This window comes from Notothenia coriiceps, unplaced genomic scaffold, assembly GCF_000735185.1.
Source record: "Notothenia coriiceps isolate Sejong01 unplaced genomic scaffold, NC01 NC01_scaffold00025101, whole genome shotgun sequence".
Taxonomy (NCBI): domain Eukaryota; kingdom Metazoa; phylum Chordata; class Actinopteri; order Perciformes; family Nototheniidae; genus Notothenia; species Notothenia coriiceps.
The window spans coordinates 50,848-70,215 of NW_011357802.1; the positions used below are offsets into that span (position 1 = coordinate 50,848).

A 19,368-nucleotide genomic window follows, 5' to 3' on the forward strand; every position below is an offset into this window, starting at 1 on the left:
GTTTACTTGTTTAATAAAGAAAAACAGATGAATGGTAGATACACAGATTGCCTCTAAACCCATAAATTAGATTGAATGTTTTACTAAAATTTGTTTTCTCTTGCTCTGACTCTCCCTCTTCACACAGGCAACAGCAACAGTCTGTTCAGCATTGACAGGCAGAGCGGGCTGCTGACCAGAGGCCGCAGGGCGCTGGACAGAGAGACCAGTAGCTCCCATGTGTTGGAGGTGGAGGCCTACAACAGTGACGAGGGCAGCATGAGGAGCTTCGTCAGGGTGAGGAAGAGGAAGAGGCTGTAACAAGTGCAATTGTCATCCAGTTGCTTCATGCTTAACGTGTAGCATAATTATTTGGAGATACCTCCTTATTTCTATTTTTATTTAGAGTTCTTCAAATTTAATTTTGTATCACTCTCTGGCATAGGATTTTCTATTTGGATTAATAATGTTCTGTTTTAGCTTCTTTTGATAGAGCATACATGTTTCTACATTTTAATGAAACTGTTCTTGTATTTGAAAATGGTCCTAAGTCCCAAAAGATAATTTGGCAAGAAATGTGGACTTCATAGAGCCCCTTCAGTGGGCCTATAATGTCTATGGTACTATTACGTAATAGTTACAAAACAAGGCCCCTCCCAGAAAGTATGAATAGGTCACAAAGATGTTAATGTGCCACATATCCTTCCTCTGCAGGTGATCATTTATGTTGACGATGCCAATGATGAGGCCCCCGTGTTTACCCAGCAACAATACAACCGTCTGGGCCTGAGGGAGACGGCTGGTGTCGGCACCTCTGTGATTGTGGTGCGCGCCACAGACCCAGACACTGGTGAGTGCAGCCTCAGATCAATCTAAAGACCTGAGCGGAGGGAGTCGTGTCAGTTCCTGTTGATCAGTATCAGCCATAACACTTATATAAATATGTTGCTGACTGTGGCCACTTCTGCTCTGCAGGCACTCCGCAGTTGTTTACAGCTCACCACTTACCCTGACACATCCGTGTACCACTCCAAAGACCAACATCAAACCTCTTTAACACATCTGTTTAACAGGTGCTATATCTAATGTGCCTATAAGGCTTTTTGGGGTTTCCCTTTCCTGTAGTGTGTTATCTAGGTTTTTGTGCATGTAAATGGTCTGCAAAGGCTAAAATCCCAAAGTTCCCTAAGAGGGAGTGTCTCTCCCACACTCCCCCCCCTGCCTGAAACACCTCCATTGGACCCCTTTGTTTACTTACTGTAGCATAGTGACATTACTACGTAACACTTGTGCTTCTATTGGCTAGCTCTCCAATCCATTGTACTTAATAGACTAAGGCAAAGGACATTTCTAAGCAGTTGACCAATCACAACAGAGCTGGCCAGCTAACCAATCAGAGCAGACTGGGCTCTGGTTTCAGACAGAGGGTGAAAAGAGGTGCTGCAGCACAGGCAGTTTGAGAAAAATTAAGACCTTTTTGAACATTAAAGTAAACATGTCACAGCGGAAATTCAAAAAAACACGACGGTGTAGCACTCAAATGTGTCCCAATGGCTTTGATGACCTGCTTTGTCATGGAAATATGTCACATTTATTTATGTGTACTTGAATTACATTATGCTCTTTCATGTCTCCCCAATGCTGTATAACATGTATACATAAACATAAAAATTGGCCTTTACTGTAACTGACATTTAAATCTTTACTTCTGCTCCACAGTACAGACTTCCTCTTTTCACTTCCTGTGGTGTAAAGTGTTTCTTAGACTCCTTGTGATACATCTGGTGCTGTGACATACATTTTCCAAAACATGAGAGCAAGCTTATAACTAAGATAAACACAACAGTGTTCAATCAAATATAGAATAGAGGAAGCTGTGCAAAAACGTTACAAGATGTGTCAAGTTGTTTATCCCAGTTACTGTGTTACTACCTCTCACAAAAGTTTGCAATTGCATGTTTTCAGACTGGTTATTGTAAGCTTTTCCTATCCCTTCATCCCACTCAGGTGATGGTGGAGCCGTTGCTTACGCCCTTGTGACCGGCTCAGACCGCAAGTTTGAGGTGGATGTGAGCACTGGCCTGGTAACCACTGTGGACTACCTGGACTACGAGACCAAGACCACCTATCTGATGAACGTCTCTGTCACTGACCAAGCCCCCCCTTTCCACAAAGGCTTCTGCACCGTCTACGTCACGCTGCTCAATGAGCTGGATGAGGCCGTGGCCTTCTTATCCGCCGGGTACGAGGTTTCGCTTGGTGAGAACATCGCCACGGGGACCCAGGTGACCCAGGTGCAGGCCCAGTCAGCTGACAACCTGAACCAGTTGACTTACCGCTTCGACCCTGACACGTCGCCTTCCGCTCTGGCCCTCTTCAAGATAGACAGCGTCACGGTGAGTTGGAGGAGCAGTGGAAGAAGATATCAATACAATGTACATTTTTGTTCACTTCCAAGACTACACCCACCTTCTGCCAAAAATGCTTCATCCATTAACCAGTGTGTGATTCAATAACACCCCTCCCCCTGTGATTTAAGATTGCCGCTGTATGAATGTAAACTGATCAAAGAGCTTGTTTGCTTTGAAGTCATTTGATTCCTTTTGTAGATGAGAAATGGGATGTTTTCTGTTGTGGTTGACTTGTATGATACGGTTAGTCTATGGCTTTGTTACATTAGTAGACATCTATCTTATAGAATGTAACAATGTGTGTGTTGTTTCAGGGCCGTATCACAGTGACCGGCCTCCTGGACAGAGAGAAAGGCGATATGTACACCTTGACTGTTGTCGCTGATGATGGAGGACCCAAAAAGGACTCCACTGTGGTATGCTTTATTCTGAATTTGATTATTTAATCTCCCTTCTTCTGTGTACAACGTTCTTTTTAATACAGTGTGTGTCATGTTTACTCTGTTGTAGAAAACCTAATGGCATTCCTCTTTCTGCATTCTGATTTTATTCATTGCATCTCTCATTGGAAGTGCAGAAGGTAAGACTTCTGATCTTTTAAGATGAAATGTATTCATCTGCATGATTTTACTTTCTTTAGTTATTTCATATATCCCAAAGGTAAGTATTTATTTGATTTTGAAAGTTATGGAGCCCATATTTTATATTACCTCTATACAGGTTTCGATCACAATCCTGGATGAGAATGACAACAGTCCAGAGTTTGACATCACATCCGATACTTCAGTGGACATCCGAGAGAACACAGCCTTGGGGAAAAAAGTGGCAGTCGTGCTGGGAAGGGACAGAGATGCTGGATTAAACGGACTGGTGAGGATAAATAAAAGAAAGATGGAAACACATGGACCAGTGAGAGATTTAATTATAATGTGTGACTCTTAAACATAAATGAATATATACTGCTTTACAGCAATTAGCCAAATGAATAACATCACAAATCACAAACATATTCCTGGAACTGAAAACGATGCCAGATTGTACAGCTTTTAAACATAACATGTTGATTTAAATGAGGTCAACTACATCAGCCAAGTATGTTTAAATGAGGAACTTAACTCTGGCATTTCCAATAACAAGTTCAGGAAGTTTAGCACCACATTTTTCTTCTTACACTCTGCATGTGTTACTTTTCTCCTAACCAACACAGCCCCTTGTGTCCCTCAGTCAAAAAATGCAGTTGCATTACTTGGGTATTTGTCTCCTCTTGGTTCTGTTACTCAATGAGGGGTCTCATTTGTGCTCCCCATTTATTCTTTAACATGTGCTGTGATTTATTCTGGATTTATAACCTGCACAGCCACATTAGGGTGGTCCTTAAAATTGAAAGTCGGAAAGTCCAAGCTCCAACCCCCAGAATTCAATTCCGACTTTCAATTTTAAGGACCCTACGTGAGGCTAAAGTTCAAGGTTGATGAGGGAGGGGTAAATGTTGTTGGAATTTGAATAAAATTCACTAGGAGAGTGTTCTTGACGAGTATAACGAATTCCGGTGGCTGGAGCTTAAAATAAATGAATTCAAAAAATGTACCTCTCACGAAGGACCACCCTAAGCCAACAACTATCTTATTCTTTTTCTCTCTCTCTCCTTTGTCTTATTCTGACTCATTACTCTCTCTCAGGTCAATTTCACTCTGGTGGCAGGCAACATGGAGGACGTGTTCAAGATCAAGACTGTGAACAACACCTATGGGGAGGTTTTTGTGAACGCTCCTCTGGACAGGGAGTCAGTAGACCGCTACCTGCTGAAGGTCAGGCAGCAATCCACATGTTATGATGATATCACTCACCATAAAAATATATATTTATGGTCATATACACATTTAACATTTAAACCATAACCTTGAATAACTGTCCAACATCAGCACAAAAATAACCCGATGCCTTGTAACATTTGTTTCATGAAAAAATACTTTGTTACAACATAGTCATTTGAGTTTTAGACAATGCAAGTAATGTGTTGTAGTTTTCAAACTCACATGATCATATCAAAATATGAATATACAAACATAAAGGACAGCACTGTGTTTTTATGAGGCAAGGTGCATGTCAGACTTACTTACTAGTATAAACCGGTGCATGTGTATGTTGTTACAGGTTCGTGCCATTGACGGTGGCTCACCTCCTAGATACTCTGACCACTCCCTCACCATCAACATCCTGGACATCAATGACAACGCACCTGTCATAGAAAGCTTGAAGGGCTACAACGTCAGCATCAGTGAAGTAGGGATGCATTACCACATTTTAATTATCCACACATGATTTACAGGTTTCTATTGTTTTGTATGTATCTAAAGTAATGTAATCAGTTCTAATTTGTGATTTGCACAATATTAACAAATTATTCACATGATTTGTGCTTTTGGCCTTCTTTGTATTATGTGTATTGTAGAATGTTGGCGGAGGTACATCAGTGCTCCGTGTGATAGCTACAGACCAAGACATCGGGCCCAACGCCATGCTGTTCTATTACATCACTGCTGGAAACCAGGACCTGACCTTCCGCATGGACCGCGTCACCGGAGAGATGGTGACACGGCCGGCCCCCCCCGACCGAGAGCGCCAGCAAGAGTACCGACTTACTGTCACTGTGGAAGACGACGGCACGCCACCTCTGTCGGTAAGATACAGGCAACAGCAACCAAAACGTTCTTTGTCAAACTTAATACACCCTTTTTCACAAAGTCAAATGCAGAAACCTCTACAAAGGGATGACTTCCTCTTGGCAAAGAGGGATCATTTGGGGGACTCAGCATCACATCTTCTAAAAGAGCCCTTCTTTCGCGGTTGTTGTACAATCTGGAAGATGGAATTATTCCAGGGAGGCTGTATACTATATATGTTACCTGCCTTTTTCTATACCTGCCTTAAATCAAGATATAGCATAAATTAGATATGAAACAAACTAAGACATGCCCAGCAAATGAAATGCAATGGTTGGTTGATCTTCTGTAGTAACTGATCAGCTGTGAAGGCACAGGAAACAACTTAGTTTGTAAACAGGAAAGCCACAAGTCATATTTCCATGTCTCTTTTCCTGTTGTCTGTCTCATTTTAAAGGCTTTTGAAAACAGGTTTATGTTGCACCTGTGTTATGTTTTAAAACCGTAAGATGTGTAGAACCAACCTATAATAATACAGCTCTTGTTAATGTAAGATATAAAAACAACTGTAAAAAAACTGGAGATTAAATATCCAGCAACAGGCACCCCCCCTCCTCCCATCTAGCTCTCTGTCTCCTCTCATAAAGCAAGATACCAAGATTGTTTTATCATTTTCTCCCCTCAATGCCAGTCTCCCTCTGGTGTGCACCATCTTAGAGGCACACAAGCAGAACAACCTTGTTCCGTCTGTAATGGCTCCCTAGGCATGAAGTGCAGCACAGCCTTGTGTGGTGATAGTTTTGGAGACCCGCCAGCTGAAAGGAACAATGATTTCAAAGACTAGACACATGGCTTTAAGGTTTTAAGAGCTCCACTTTATTATACAAGCTACAACCAACGCTATTTAAATGCAATATAAACTGTAAAACAAAAAGGCTATTGCAGCACTCCTCCATGTCTGCGTCCAATGCAAGCTTTGTACAGTATAAAACATGCTTTCAAACATTCAGATGCAGAATTGCATGCGAGTATGCACACACAGACCACCAAACCACAAACCTATTCTTGAAGCTTCAACCCAAGTACACACACATACACACATACTCAAATTCACACATTTAAAAACCTTGATGCCACTTTTTATCAAAGAATTCAAATTTAAAATAGAAAGATACCCTGTCCTACTTACCTGCTACATATCATTTTGAGATGATTTCCGCTAAGCACCTGCTGTACACATTTAACCTCAATATGAAATAACCACCAGTGGTTTCTCACAGTCACACACAGCCTACGTAATAGGCATTCACATAACAGTCATTACCAAGAACTTCTTGTTCTCTCTCAATCGACCTCAATATGATATGGTTAACAATTTGAATGCCATTAAGCCATGTTTGCTTAATAGTATTTACTCGTTAACATCACATTGCATGCTCACACATATGAATGAACACTTATATACACATGTTGTCAATTAAACCAAATAAAAGAAGACAAAACAGTGTTGAGATGGCAGTGATTAAACAGCTGGCAGTTCTATGATACTGTTTTCTTATAGAAATCTGTTACATTCAGGACAAAAATAATCATCATTTTATTCATGATCTCTTAACTTTACATGAGCAGGAATGAGATTCATGAACAATTATTAATACAAAAACATTTGAATGTTTAAAGCCACTGTGAAGTGCTGCGTTTCTGATAGTAGGAAGTAAGGAGAGTATTTAGAGCAGCAGAGGTGACAGTAACTGAGGTAGCAAAGAGGGAAGAGAAAATAAGCTGTGGTCTAGTGGAATGATACAGAGGAAGTCTGTAATGCTTTAAAAACACTTTCAACTTGTGAATACACTTTGTATCCTCCTTTGGTATGAAGCTATTGAAGCACTTTGCTCTAAAGGTAGGGATCATAGAGAGCCTTTGGTAACTTACTAGAAAAATAAATATGAATTGTTGTATTTTACTTTCGGTCCTTTTGGTGTTCCTAATGACCCCTTGAAGAGTTTAAGTGATTGTCATTATTTATTGGACATGGACTCCATTATCTGACAGCCAGTGATAAATAATATGTATTCAACGTCGTAATGTAGGAATCGTTATGTTTACCAAATCCTTCCTTGAAAGTTTCATCCATCAAATGGATTATGTCAATTTGGTCACGTTATTGAGATTATTGTCATTTACTTTCTACCACATAATCGTATGTTTGGTTGTCTTTGCATCCGCACCACAGACAAACCGCACCAGAGCAGATTGGGTCTGCACCAGATTGAATCACAGAGTGCACACCAGCCTAAATAAACGACACAGACAAGCAAATATCATAGTTTGTTTAAACTAGGTGCTCTTTGAATCCACAGAACAAGTTGTATCCCTTTTGACATGCCACCCCTCACACGGTGGACCCCCATCCACTCTGGATTTTTCTCAAGCAGCGGGCACCTGTTGGTCCCGGAGTCATTGTCAGTGTGTAGACGTAACATCACACACAAACCAACATCTCAACTGCACACCGGCAGAAGTTTGCTTTTGGCCTCCAGCTGTTGTTGCAGGTGGAAATTGTTTTTAAATAAAAACGGCAGTCTGGTCCCTCCAGCGGTCCAGACAATGTACAGACGAAGATCCCAGCAGAGGTTATTGTGAGACAGCTGATAAGGGCAACATCGCACTGGAGGCAGCAAGAAGAGGAAGAGAGTAGCAGGACTGTTTCCAGGTCAGCAGGTTCCAGCCCCTTTAAACCTGCATGAAGTCTTGAGTTTCAAAGATGGTGTCTGTAATAGAGAACAGTGCATGTCAGAGAGAGCATAGAGAAGGCAGTGGGTGATCGACGTGCATTAACCCACACAAATGAACATTTCATGTCTTTGTGCTGATCTTTGAAAATGTAGATATGTGGGAGTTAACATCTTAAATACTGCACTTCCTGCCTGAAAATAGGGACAAATCTTGTCAAAATGCGCACGATAGCATTTCTTTTTCCATTCCTCTTATTCAAATGAGTAGTACAAATAAACAGAGACCAATAGGTTCCTCAGAATAAGATGTTTTTGCTTGGAGCCCATTGAAAAGCAGAACAAAGAGGCTGTGGTTTTTTTTGCGAAACACTGACGATAAGAGGGAACCGCTGCAAGTTAAATTCCTCAAAGCTAAAGGTCAGCGAGCCAAAAAGATGAACAAGGCATCTGAAATGTGGATTTTATCCATGCTACACAGAACAACAGACAAGAAACAACGCTTCTGGATCATTTTGAAGACCGATAAAGGAAATAAGCTTACACTACAAAGATGAAAGATATCAGGGGTTTGATGGTTTTATGAGTCAATTACATACAAACATAGATGTAGCTAGATATGAAACCAAGAGTATTCTATCAGGTCCCAATGTTTAAGGTCACAGGAACAGCATATGCGATGGTTAAGGGTTGCTTTTCAGACTTGTTTTGTTCTTTCCTCTGTACCATCATAGACACGGCTGCCAGGAAGCAGGGCAATCCAGCTCAGTATGCCTGGAATGTCTGCACAGGTGCCCCGGGAATCGGTAGAAAAACACTCAGAATTGAACCTCTTCACCGTAACTAATGTTTCAGTATTATTTCAAGTCGAGTCTGAGCGAAAGGCTGAAGGGCCCATTAGTGTTAAATGAGAGTGCTGATGGGTGGAGAATGACTTGCGAGTGAAGCAAGACAAGAATTCAGTGGATGACAGCATAAGAAGGAGCTTTCAGTTGTGTGGGGGAGCAAAATTAAATTCCTACACAGAATATTTGTTAGTCATATAAGACTCAACGCAGCTGTTTTGAGTGTGAGCGTGCACTTTTGCACAAGAATGTGCGCATCCTCTCCGCCAACACTTTACCACACGCAGGACGTTTCAGCAGAAACGCAAAGCCATGGTTCTTTGATTGCATCAGTTTTTTTAACATACCGGTTGTGCATTTGGAAATTGGTATTTCCAGAACTCCTTGTGCAATACTGTTACGTGCCTCTAGTCAAGTTCTTTAGTCATTGTAGTATCAAACAAGAATGTGAAGGAAGTCAAGTGTATGCATTCAGAGTGAAGTTACTAAGTTGTGACTTACGATTAGATATAGTACACACTCACAGCTTAACTTAAAGTGAGTTATCTCATACGCTGGTTTTTATTGTGTTATGATGCTAGTCATAATGAGATTTTGGGGAAAACCGGTAGCTCGTGGGCAGCTTTTCAGTAGCTCGCCGTTCGATTATCGATTATAGCGTAGTAAGGTTGCTTCTTGATTTTTGGGCCGCGGCTGGACAATAACGTTTTTTTATTTTAGAATTTTTTGTGTCACGAATATCAAATTGTTCGCTGACGCAGAGATCAAGGAACAGACGTGACAGCGGCACAGCGACAACACACACGGAGCAGTCTGCTTGCTCCACCAACACCAGTCCAGAACCAACAGCAGAATGACCCGCTCTGAATCAGGCCCTGTGGCTGCGGCTCAGAGACACACAGGGAGGGATTTGTGTTTTTTGAAAAACACTCATTATCGTCATGTCAGGTTTTTGGTGGATTTAATCAAGTCTTGATTGCAGAGTTCAAATGTCCTCTTGCTATTTCAGTTGATACGTGTGTAAAGTTTGTGAAGGCAGGAGGAAAGCTTCAGCGATCACCATCTCCTCTCCGTTCCTCCAAACCCCGCCCCCCCTGAAAATAATGAGTGACAGGCTGATAGTGACCCGATAGAAACTTTATTATTCACTTAATCACTGATTGAGATATGATTAAGCCAACTTAATCTCATACATTCATGGGATTTATGTAACAGTAAGACAGAGAATGTAAGGGTGCACCCACATGCACTATTTTTGTTTTTATAATGCTGTTACACTCCTGTTGTCTGCTGTGTTCAGACTCAAGTCATGTGTGTGATGCCACATTCAAGACATTCAGTGTCTTTTTTTTAACAGAAGACCGTAGCTAGAAGCTGCAGCTAGACTGCAGAAGTATTCATTCTTTGTTTTTGAGGATGGAACAATTTCACACACAGATATAGGGAGGCTAGACCTACACAATTTATTTATTATGGTTTATAATTTAATGTCAAGATAAAGAAGAAGAAGAAGAAAAAGATGGCTGAACTGTTCAGTGTCAATCCAGTGGAGATGGAAATGGAGGTTATAAATCTCCAAAATCATGTTCAGCTTAAGTCTCAGCAAAACTCACAACATTTCTGGAGCCTTGTAGACCCAGAAAAGTATAAGAACATTCACCAAGCAGCACTGAACATGTCTGCACGTGCGTGCGTGCGTGCGTGCGTGCGTCCTACCTTCTATTGGGAAGAATACATCCCCATGTGCAGGAGGAGAGAGGGGGGTTCCGGGCTCGGACAACAGGTGGCGTCCTGTCTCTGAGGATTGCCTGGTCATGATTTGAGAAACTGTCCGGGTCTTAATCTGCGGAGATCCTCCAAGAAACACAGGGTTCTCATGTCCAAGAGCCTCACTGAAAACATGCAAAGAACACACCACAAAAGGGAAGCATAACGATGAGTAAGACATTGCCAGAATGACCCAATAAACTGTTTCAACACTTATCTGTTGCTCAAGACCTCAAATACTCAAATTCTTCCTGTTGTAAGCCATTAAACTGTCCCCCACTGCGCTGTTGAATAAGCTATCAGATTTTCCGCTAAATAACATCCATTGTTACATAAAATAACATACTGTGTACAGCCAATTAAAGACTGCCAATGTTCTGGGCAGAAGTCCTTTTTGTAGTAGTGTCATGTCTCAAAATGACTCTAGTAATGATTTGTTGATTTACTAAAGCTGTTTCTAGACCTTTACCAAACAAAGGTTCATGGATATGATGCTTATTTTGGTCTAATCTACCTAGTGGAGGAAAACGGTTGTCTGTATTGGAATATCCATGCACTCAGTTATTATTCTGAAGAGCAGCTGTGTTTTGAACCTCGCCTAGACTGTGGGAAAACGTACCTGTCCATCCTCACCAGCTCCTGTGCACCTGTGAGAGAGGAAATAGGAAATGGGCCATTGTGAGTGAATTGAAACGGAGCGGAACACTTTAGATAGAGTGTGAATGGGCTTCCTACTGTGTGAACTACTGTACAGTTAATCCAACTCACGGACAGGAACCATGTGTCGGACAAAACACTATGAGGAGCCCAGTGAGAAACATTTATATTTGACCCATAGCATGGATATGGAAATGAACTAGTGTGTGTGTGTAATACTTACGTCTACTCGAATGGGTGCTCTGCCTCTGTTTGTACACAAGCACCATAATAAGAGGCAGGAAAAGCAGAGTCAAGATGAAGGCTGCTATGGCCCCGGCCACTGGAGCGAAGCCTTAGGGAAGCAACAGAGGCTGTGTGTTAAACCAACAGTATACCCAGCCAGTCATATATTTGCTATGAAGGCTTGAATAAGGTGACATACCTCCAGTTTGAGAGGGATCCTGGACAGTGCAGTTTAGAGATCCATTGCTTCCTGGAAAGAAAAAAAGACAAATACATTATTTCTCACATGTAGGAAATCACATTGTAGGATTAGTCTGTGTTTTTTTTAATTGCAACATCAGCAGTTTACAACATGATAACTTACTACAAATTCACAAAGGGCTGGGCAATATAAAGAAAATCATATATCACAACTTTTTTTGATTTATAAACATTTTTGGACGATATTGTAGTATTGACAATTGATGCTTTCTCAAAATATTTACACAATGAGTATTTAGATAAATTATCATCAGTAATGTGGATTCAATGACTAAGAAGGTTAAGCCAATTAAAATAACTTTTGGAACAGGATGGTAAAATATGAAAATTACTTAATGCATGAAAAGACAACACTTTGATACTACGATATCCAAAACCAAGACAAGTCTAATATCACCATATTAAAGTGATATATATCCCAGCCCTACATTCACACCCATACATTTGATGTGCTTACGTGGTGTTACTTGGAGGGTGATGTGGCTGTGGGGTCTCTGCACGATGGTGCCGTGTTTGCGGCCCTTCTCTATGTCCAGCACCATACAGCAGTAACGACCTTGGTCGGCGTGGGTCAAATTCTGCAGAATCACCCAGAAGTTGAGCTCTGATGATCCAAATTTAAGCCCTGCCGGCAAGCTGTGGTTGCCATGGGAATGACCGCCCACGACAATATGGCGCGGGCCTGTCCGTCCCGTACACTGCTGCTCTCTGTGGGGGGTGTAGAGCCAGGCATGCTTCAAGACATCACTGTGGTGCAAGGTGACTCCTTTCTGGGCGCACACCATCTGGACCGTAGTACCCTCGGGACAGATGTAGTTCAGGTGGGTCGCTGAAACACTGAGGGTGGGGTGGGCACGGGACATCTCGCCTTCACCTAAAGAGAAAATACATGTATGAAAGGATGTAGGTAAATCATAAGACTGTTTCATCAGCTTTCATTCCCTCGGTTAGACCTTTCAATCAGACCTCCCTGTCTGTGTACCACCACTAAAAGCTGTCCAATGAAAAGGTAAGAGATGATAATGTTTTAGAACCTGCCAATCCTGGTGAAGGACGTGCTGTTTGTATGCAGTAAAAGCTACAGGAAGTGCCTGCAAAGCTCAACACAGGGAAGCTATCTTTATTAAAATTACAATTATAACCAGAGGAAAGAACTACATGGCTTCTAGATTTTCCAAGGAACAAAATCCAAGAGATTTATATTCTGAATCTGCATGAAACATTACATACCCTTGGAATATTACAGCTTTCTGTTAGGAGATTAAAGTTTGGTAAAGATATAGCCCTGATAACATAAGATACCCTTAAACATTCAAACAGGAAATTGCTTGGTAAATCACATTTCCATTCAAATTATTTGGTTTTTGGTTTGGTTTAAGCTGTGTAGGATCAAGTTCATGACTGGTACCACGAGTCGTAACACAAATAACCACATTGCAAAAACTAAATAAAGCAACTAGCAATCTCCACGTGGATTCAAGCCGAAGTCAGACAATTTCCCATGGGCTATTTCTGCACACAACGTGCGTCCTTGATTTCTGTGCATTTTGAGACAGCACAGTTTGTTTCCAGTTCTGTTTATTCATACCGTGGTTAAAGATAGTATAGTCTACTGGCTAAAGTAAATAAACTAACCCCCAGTGGGATATAAATTGCCTGTTCCTCAGAAAGTGACACGCAAGCCAATTTATTCAAGATCTTATGTTAAACCAGGGAAATTCTTGAAGTTGGACTGAGGTTTTTGTTTTAAAAATGTCTGCAATAAACACTGACGGTTGCTATGTGGTATCATGCAGGGGGGGTTGCAGAGAAATAGCTCTTTGGGTTTCAGAAAGCAAAGATTACCTGCAAATACCTTTTCTGTACATTCAGGAAACCAAAAAGTCAGCTGTGAGATGTTTCTTTACACATTGCACAAAACCTCTCACTCTGACATGCAACCTTTAACCACATCCTGTTCTGACTTCTTTACTGTGGCAGTAGAATGCACCAATAGATGAACTCTTTAATGTGTGCGCTTAGTGATTATTTCAATAAAGCAACACAATTAAACAAAATGTTCTCCGGCTAAGCAGTCTGAACGCACTCTCCACACATAAATGCAGTTCAACATCACAATGCCCCAATATTACGCAGACCATAATAGAGCATCAACAGACATAATGACTGACTTATATACAGGATGAAAAGCAACAGGACAACTCTCTGTCTGCTTAAATAGATCAATACCATTCTTTGTATGCAACAGATTGTGCCTTAGCATCCAAGAATGCTTAGCACTGCAGAAATGACAGGAAGGCTTTGTGTGAATCACAAGTATATATGGGGGTGGACTGCATGAAAATGTAATTTTGCAGTTTGCACCAGGGATAAGAGATTTTGCACCAAAATCTTGTGTGACTGGTGAGTGCCAGGAACTGGGGAGTGGACTTCCTTCCTGAGTCTTCCCAGCCAAGGGAACACTGCTCCCACTCCTCCATCTCTGGCTCCATACCACTCAAGACTACATTTGAAGGGCTACAGCTGCTGTTGCACGCACTGATCATTTTAAACAGATTGAACCTCTACCCACACCTCAATCTGTAATGATGTCACTGCAGGTGTTTTCAATCTTCCGTCAAAAGGCACAGTACATGCTGCTACATCACAGATTGGACAGCAACAAGCTTGAAAGTCTATTTTACAGAACAACAGTCTTTTGTATAAGCCAGAAGAAATGAGGAAGCCCATAAGTTGTTTTTGTATAAATGTCAACAATAGAGTAGTTGCTTTTCATTCTTCTGATTAGGAGATTCAGTAGCTGCCCACAAAATGACCTTTGCTATTTGATTAGCTCTGCAAGTCTGCATATTCAGTATGCATCCGGTGTATTTGTCAAACAGTGAGAGGTAAGGGCCGTGTTCCTGTGTGTGCTTTGAGCGCTGCAATAGCCATTGTGAACTAGGAAAAGCAATAGGAAGAGCAGGGAGGGCGATTAAAGTGAAACTGTTGCCCCCACGGCTGTTCCGGCCTGCGTGGTGGGACAATGGGGGGGAGGAAGCCCTTCTGCTCTCCTGTTTCACACCCGCCCTGCCCACTCCCTGTTTCCTATTTTATCACCCTTCAATGGTTTGAGAAGCCCTAATTACACTTGGAGATGGGTTTCAGAATCCGGTTTATATGCAGAAACACAGAATATTCTCTGGTGTATTCCGCATGGACCAAAGAAACATTACTATAATAAAAAAGATGTACAATTCAAACTTTTAAATAAAAAAGTTAAGCGGGAATGTGAAAACTATATTAGTGAATGTGCAAAGGTTCACATTATTTACTTAGTTACCAATTTGAGAAAAATACAAACAATAAAAAAAACATAGATATGCTACCTTTGAGAGAGTATTTGCTGTTTTTTGTTGCTGTGTTGTTCGAATAGACTTTGCCTTTGTTCTAAAGTGATGACTCCTGTAAATGCACAAATTTAATTTGAAAATATATGCATGCAGTTAATTCTCACTTAAGCCCGAGAGCCAAACCAAGTTAATGCTAGGTTGTCAGCTATGAAACCCCGTTATACCCATCAGATTTATTTCAGGTATGGTTTACTGACAAGACCAGACCTTATTAAAATATTTTGTATGTTCCTTTTATCAAATGTTGTGCCAATTTGGGTGGGGTTAGCACAGTGTCAGCACTATCTCAACTGTCTTCCTGTGGTTTATGGAGGCGTGTGGCGCAGTGGTAGAGCCTTGGTGTTGGGATCAGGGGGTAACAGGTTCAAACCCCACTGCAGTCAGCATGTCGTTGTGTCCCTGGGCAAGACACTTCACCCCAAATTGCTCCTGTTGTGATTGCCCACAGTATTGAGTATGTAAGTCGCTTTGGATAAAAGCGTCTAATAAGTAAAACCGACAGCTTTGCTTCGCCTCGGTCTGGAACAAACAGGACTTCTTCCACTTGTGTACACCACACATCTGTGTTTTGGCTCCATTATGGATCTAAGTTTCCTCCTCTGATCTCGGCTCTCAGGATCCTGATAGCCCCTCAGGGCCCAGAAACAGGCCTTCCTTTGTTTTAAGCTTGAATGCCACCTGTTTAGGAAATGCTGCCTCTGACAGCTTTTACATAGCAACATAGCCTGAGTGAATTAATTAAACATATCTTTATATATTTGTAAAATGCCGAGTTTAACCATTTATACTTATTTTCTGCAAGAGTAGGTTGTATTCTCTTCTGTTTTGAAGAAGTGGAGACTACTAACCAAAACGTACTGGTAAATCCGCTGTCCTTTCACTTGCATCACTTCTCTACCTGTGTTTGTACAAGCTGCCCCCACATGCACCTCAAACTCCACCCTCTTTCACACCTAATGTAATGGTAATGATTATCTAACTCATTACAGGGTGTTAATGAAACCAGCAGGAGGATCCCAGATTAGCCCCGACACAAACAAACACACACACACAGAAACTGTTCAAGAGTTTCATTTAAAGCTTGTGGCATGTTTCTGCAACACAAAGTGATCAAATGTGGCACTACAGGCTCTACCTTAACGTGAACAAGGAAGTTGTTAAGGGTCAATGATGCCGGTCACTATTCTCAGGTATCCATGACATTCAATTACAGTCGTTTGATGAGTCTTTTACTTTGGGAGCCAATTTGCTAGAAACCTGTTTGTGTTTATGTTCTTTAAATAATGGGAACACTCAGTTTCTCATAGTTTTAACCTTCCTGTTCCTCAAACATTTAGCCATTTCACTTAAGGGTTGTGTAATGACAGCCTAACATGTTTACAACATAATTGTTCATTTAACTGTTGCAACAAGGCAGCGGAAATGTTGTTTTGAAAGTGTAAATGGGCCTTTTTGTAATTTTGAAACACATGCACGTCCATCATTTCAACAGAGTGACTTAATTGGTATCAACTAGTTTGCTAGCTTCCTCTCTCTTCATGGATCCTGTCTGTTTTTTAATAATGTGATGATGTTGTTAAACTGTTTCTTTTAGAGACACACATTGGATTGTTACTAACCAAAGATAGCTGTTCTTCTGTTTTGACTAGAAGCAGAGTCAAGGCTCTGTGAGTTACTGGCAATGTTGTATCCTTGGGCTGTATAGATAATCACCAGTGTGGGAGACACAACGTTACCAGAAGGCCACTGGTGTTTGGGTATTTTGTAGTCTTACTCACTGCATGTCAAACATCAGACACCTTAAAAATCAACACATATTTGTCAGACATTTACGTTTTTAAAGATCTTACAAGGTCAAAGAAGAAAGAGGGGGACTCCCCTTCCACCATTATCTTCCTGTTACTCATGTATGCAGTATGCCCACACAACTGCTGCACATAAACACCTACAGACTGTGTGTCCCGGGCCAGGCCTGTTCCTGTCGACTATATTGATGCTGCACTCTTTTAATGATTTATTCATTTAGTACAGTGGATCAATGCAAGCTCTGACAGTACAGGAGGAGAAGCAGTGTAAAATGAGAGTGTGAGCCTAAGCATCCTGTGGACTTTATTGAGCATGTTTTGACTGTGCTATTGTCCTTCAGGGAGTTGCATCCAAGGGGAAGAGACTAGAGGCGCTGATTATTGCCCTGTTTATCCCAAGTCCTGTTTTGTGGAGGAGAAAACCATTATTGGCAGGGTGGCACACACAGCTGTTGTCTTATAGGCTGGAAGGAAGGAAACCTCCAAACAAAGAAGATACAACAGGCCAAAGGGAGGGCACTGTGAAGTCCTAAAGTTAGACTTTAGTCTTTTTATTGCAGCCTTCAAGTTTACAGGCCTGTATACATATCTCAAAATACAATCTACTTTAAAACATTACAACACAGTCTTCAAATTAGTTTTCAATGGGCATCTTAGTATCTGCAAACATTTTCTTTAGATTTTGTCCATGATGGGTCAGCCTAAATTTCAGTAAGACCATTAGTTGCCTTTGACGGACTTATCTCCAGAGCTTATCTGAAAAGACCAAATCCTAAAGTGATAACCTCAGCGAGGTCTCCGAGGCGTTTGAAGTGCAGCAGCCCGGAGGCAACAGCTGCTTCTGACTTCTCCTCCTGCGTCAGTTGCCTCAACTTCAAGCAGTGCCAAAGTCCTTGAAATAATAAATTCCCGCATTTGATTAGAGCTCCCACGAAAACGCGAGATTTCTGTAAAATGTAGCAACAACATTTCAGTCGGAATATGTAAATTACTGGAAACCCCTGAACGCATCCTGTGTAGACGCACATAGCGTAGGAAAGCGTTCTTGATGTCATGTTGTGTACGTCGGCTAAGTTGTGTAGGTTTACATTTCCGACCATTTTAAGGCTCCTCAGTCTAAAAACGACAACGACCACTGTCTAATTTGCGGCGGTGTTATAAAGCTGAGTTTAGAGTGGCTTTACACTCCACTACATCCCATGGGGTGGGGCTTTAAAACAGCTTCACACCAGATGTTCCGTCTCAAAACAACAACAGCAGCGACCGAAGCAAAGCCTAAAACTGTTCCCGGCAAAAATGTTTACAGAGTCAACATGCATGTCAATAGAATAAGAGAAATATGCACGTGCAGTATTGGTTCTTCTTAAAAGCATGCAAAATGAGCCAAAAGACATTTTTAATTCGTGCACTTGGCTACGAATAAGTCAGACAAAAGCTTCCGTCTGTTAAATTGACCGAAGTTTCAGGTAATATTAGCCATGTGAAATAAACATGATGGCTGTCTTGACACCATCAGGCGAATTGAGTTTCTATTGGAAGTCAATTCATGAATTTATCCCGCTATATTTCAACGCAACTTATATTTCAACGCAACGCAACTTTTACACATTAAAATGTACTGAAAGATAACTTAATCTAGGCTATCTTTAACCATGTGTCAATGAGTTTCGTTCCGTACCAAAAACAAATACTACTGTTCCCCATCAATGAGCTCAGTTAATTGGTTTGTAGAATTGTCAACAAGTTCCCACATGCCATGCCGCTCAGTTAGGAACTGACCTCCACTAACTTACCTCCACTAATGCAGAGCAAAACGGAGAAAACCCAAAAAACGGACTTCTTTCCCCAGAGTGATGTCCGACAGAGTAGTCCCCTCTCCATGGCTGTGTGGATGTTTAAAAAAAAAAAAAAAAGTAGCAGAAAAGTGTTTGACTTATCAACTATAACTGGCTTACTGGAAAGCAATTTATCTCGCTTAAACTATGCAAACTCTGCTAACGCTACACCAAAACACACAGAAGTGGTTGACATTCCCTTTTCTCAAAGTTGACTTGATCCTTCTGAACTTTGAAGCGCAAAGCAACGTGATACCAGGCATCAGCTCCTCCCCTTCTGTCAGTCTCTCTCTCTCTCTCTCTCTCTCTCTCTCTCTCCCTCCCTCCCTCCTTGTGCCCCACCCCCATGAATGTAGCAGTGATGGAGACAACTTTCAAAATCTAATTAAATACATAATAATTACACCGGAAAACCTTCTTAGTCCTGGTTTTATAAAAATGTAATTTGATAGGTACTTTACACAAAATGCTAATCAAGAATTCTGAGTGTTGTTTTTAAAAGGTTTTCTAAAGCTTAGTTTAGAAGCGTAGGCATCACTGTTCAAAACGTTTCCCATAATGCAACTTAATTTACCCTTCAATAGAGCCCCCAGTGTAGTAAATGCCGAAGCACTTTTTGATAACATCACAAGAGGTATTTCTTGACTTGAAAAAGCTTCTCCAGAATGTGTTAGTCTAATTCTAATTATTTGTCGTCTTTCACTCTCTTAAACACTCATGAACATACATACAATTTACAGCTTATTAATGTTGTGACATTCCAAGGCCTGTTCTACCTCTAACCGTCACAGCCAGT

At 41.2% G+C, this 19,368-nt stretch overlaps 2 protein-coding genes across 2 annotated transcripts in view; one reads left to right on the plus strand and one right to left on the minus strand.

Annotated features, from left to right (window-relative positions):
• Positions 1 to 27: 27 nt before the first annotated feature.
• cdh23 (cadherin-related 23) overlaps positions 28 to 19,368 on the plus strand; it is a 32,438-nt gene continuing 13,097 nt past the window's right edge. The window contains exons 1-10 of the mRNA XM_010783428.1: positions 28 to 34; positions 128 to 276; positions 694 to 829; positions 1,987 to 2,375; positions 2,705 to 2,806; positions 2,968 to 2,970; positions 3,111 to 3,260; positions 4,070 to 4,198; positions 4,545 to 4,673; positions 4,843 to 5,070. Of these exons, the coding sequence (XP_010781730.1) occupies positions 28 to 34; positions 128 to 276; positions 694 to 829; positions 1,987 to 2,375; positions 2,705 to 2,806; positions 2,968 to 2,970; positions 3,111 to 3,260; positions 4,070 to 4,198; positions 4,545 to 4,673; positions 4,843 to 5,070 (1,422 nt within the window). The remainder of the gene's footprint in view (positions 35 to 127; positions 277 to 693; positions 830 to 1,986; positions 2,376 to 2,704; positions 2,807 to 2,967; positions 2,971 to 3,110; positions 3,261 to 4,069; positions 4,199 to 4,544; positions 4,674 to 4,842; positions 5,071 to 19,368) is intronic.
• Positions 5,907 to 18,793, minus strand: vsir (V-set immunoregulatory receptor). The gene is made up of 7 exons (XM_010783424.1): positions 18,531 to 18,793; positions 11,998 to 12,414; positions 11,479 to 11,529; positions 11,278 to 11,388; positions 11,017 to 11,044; positions 10,347 to 10,522; positions 5,907 to 7,824 (listed from the first exon to the last, which is right to left on the minus strand). The coding sequence occupies exons 1-7, from the start codon at positions 18,616 to 18,618 to the stop codon at positions 7,787 to 7,789; spliced, it is 909 nt and encodes a 302-aa protein (XP_010781726.1). The 5' UTR covers positions 18,619 to 18,793; the 3' UTR covers positions 5,907 to 7,786.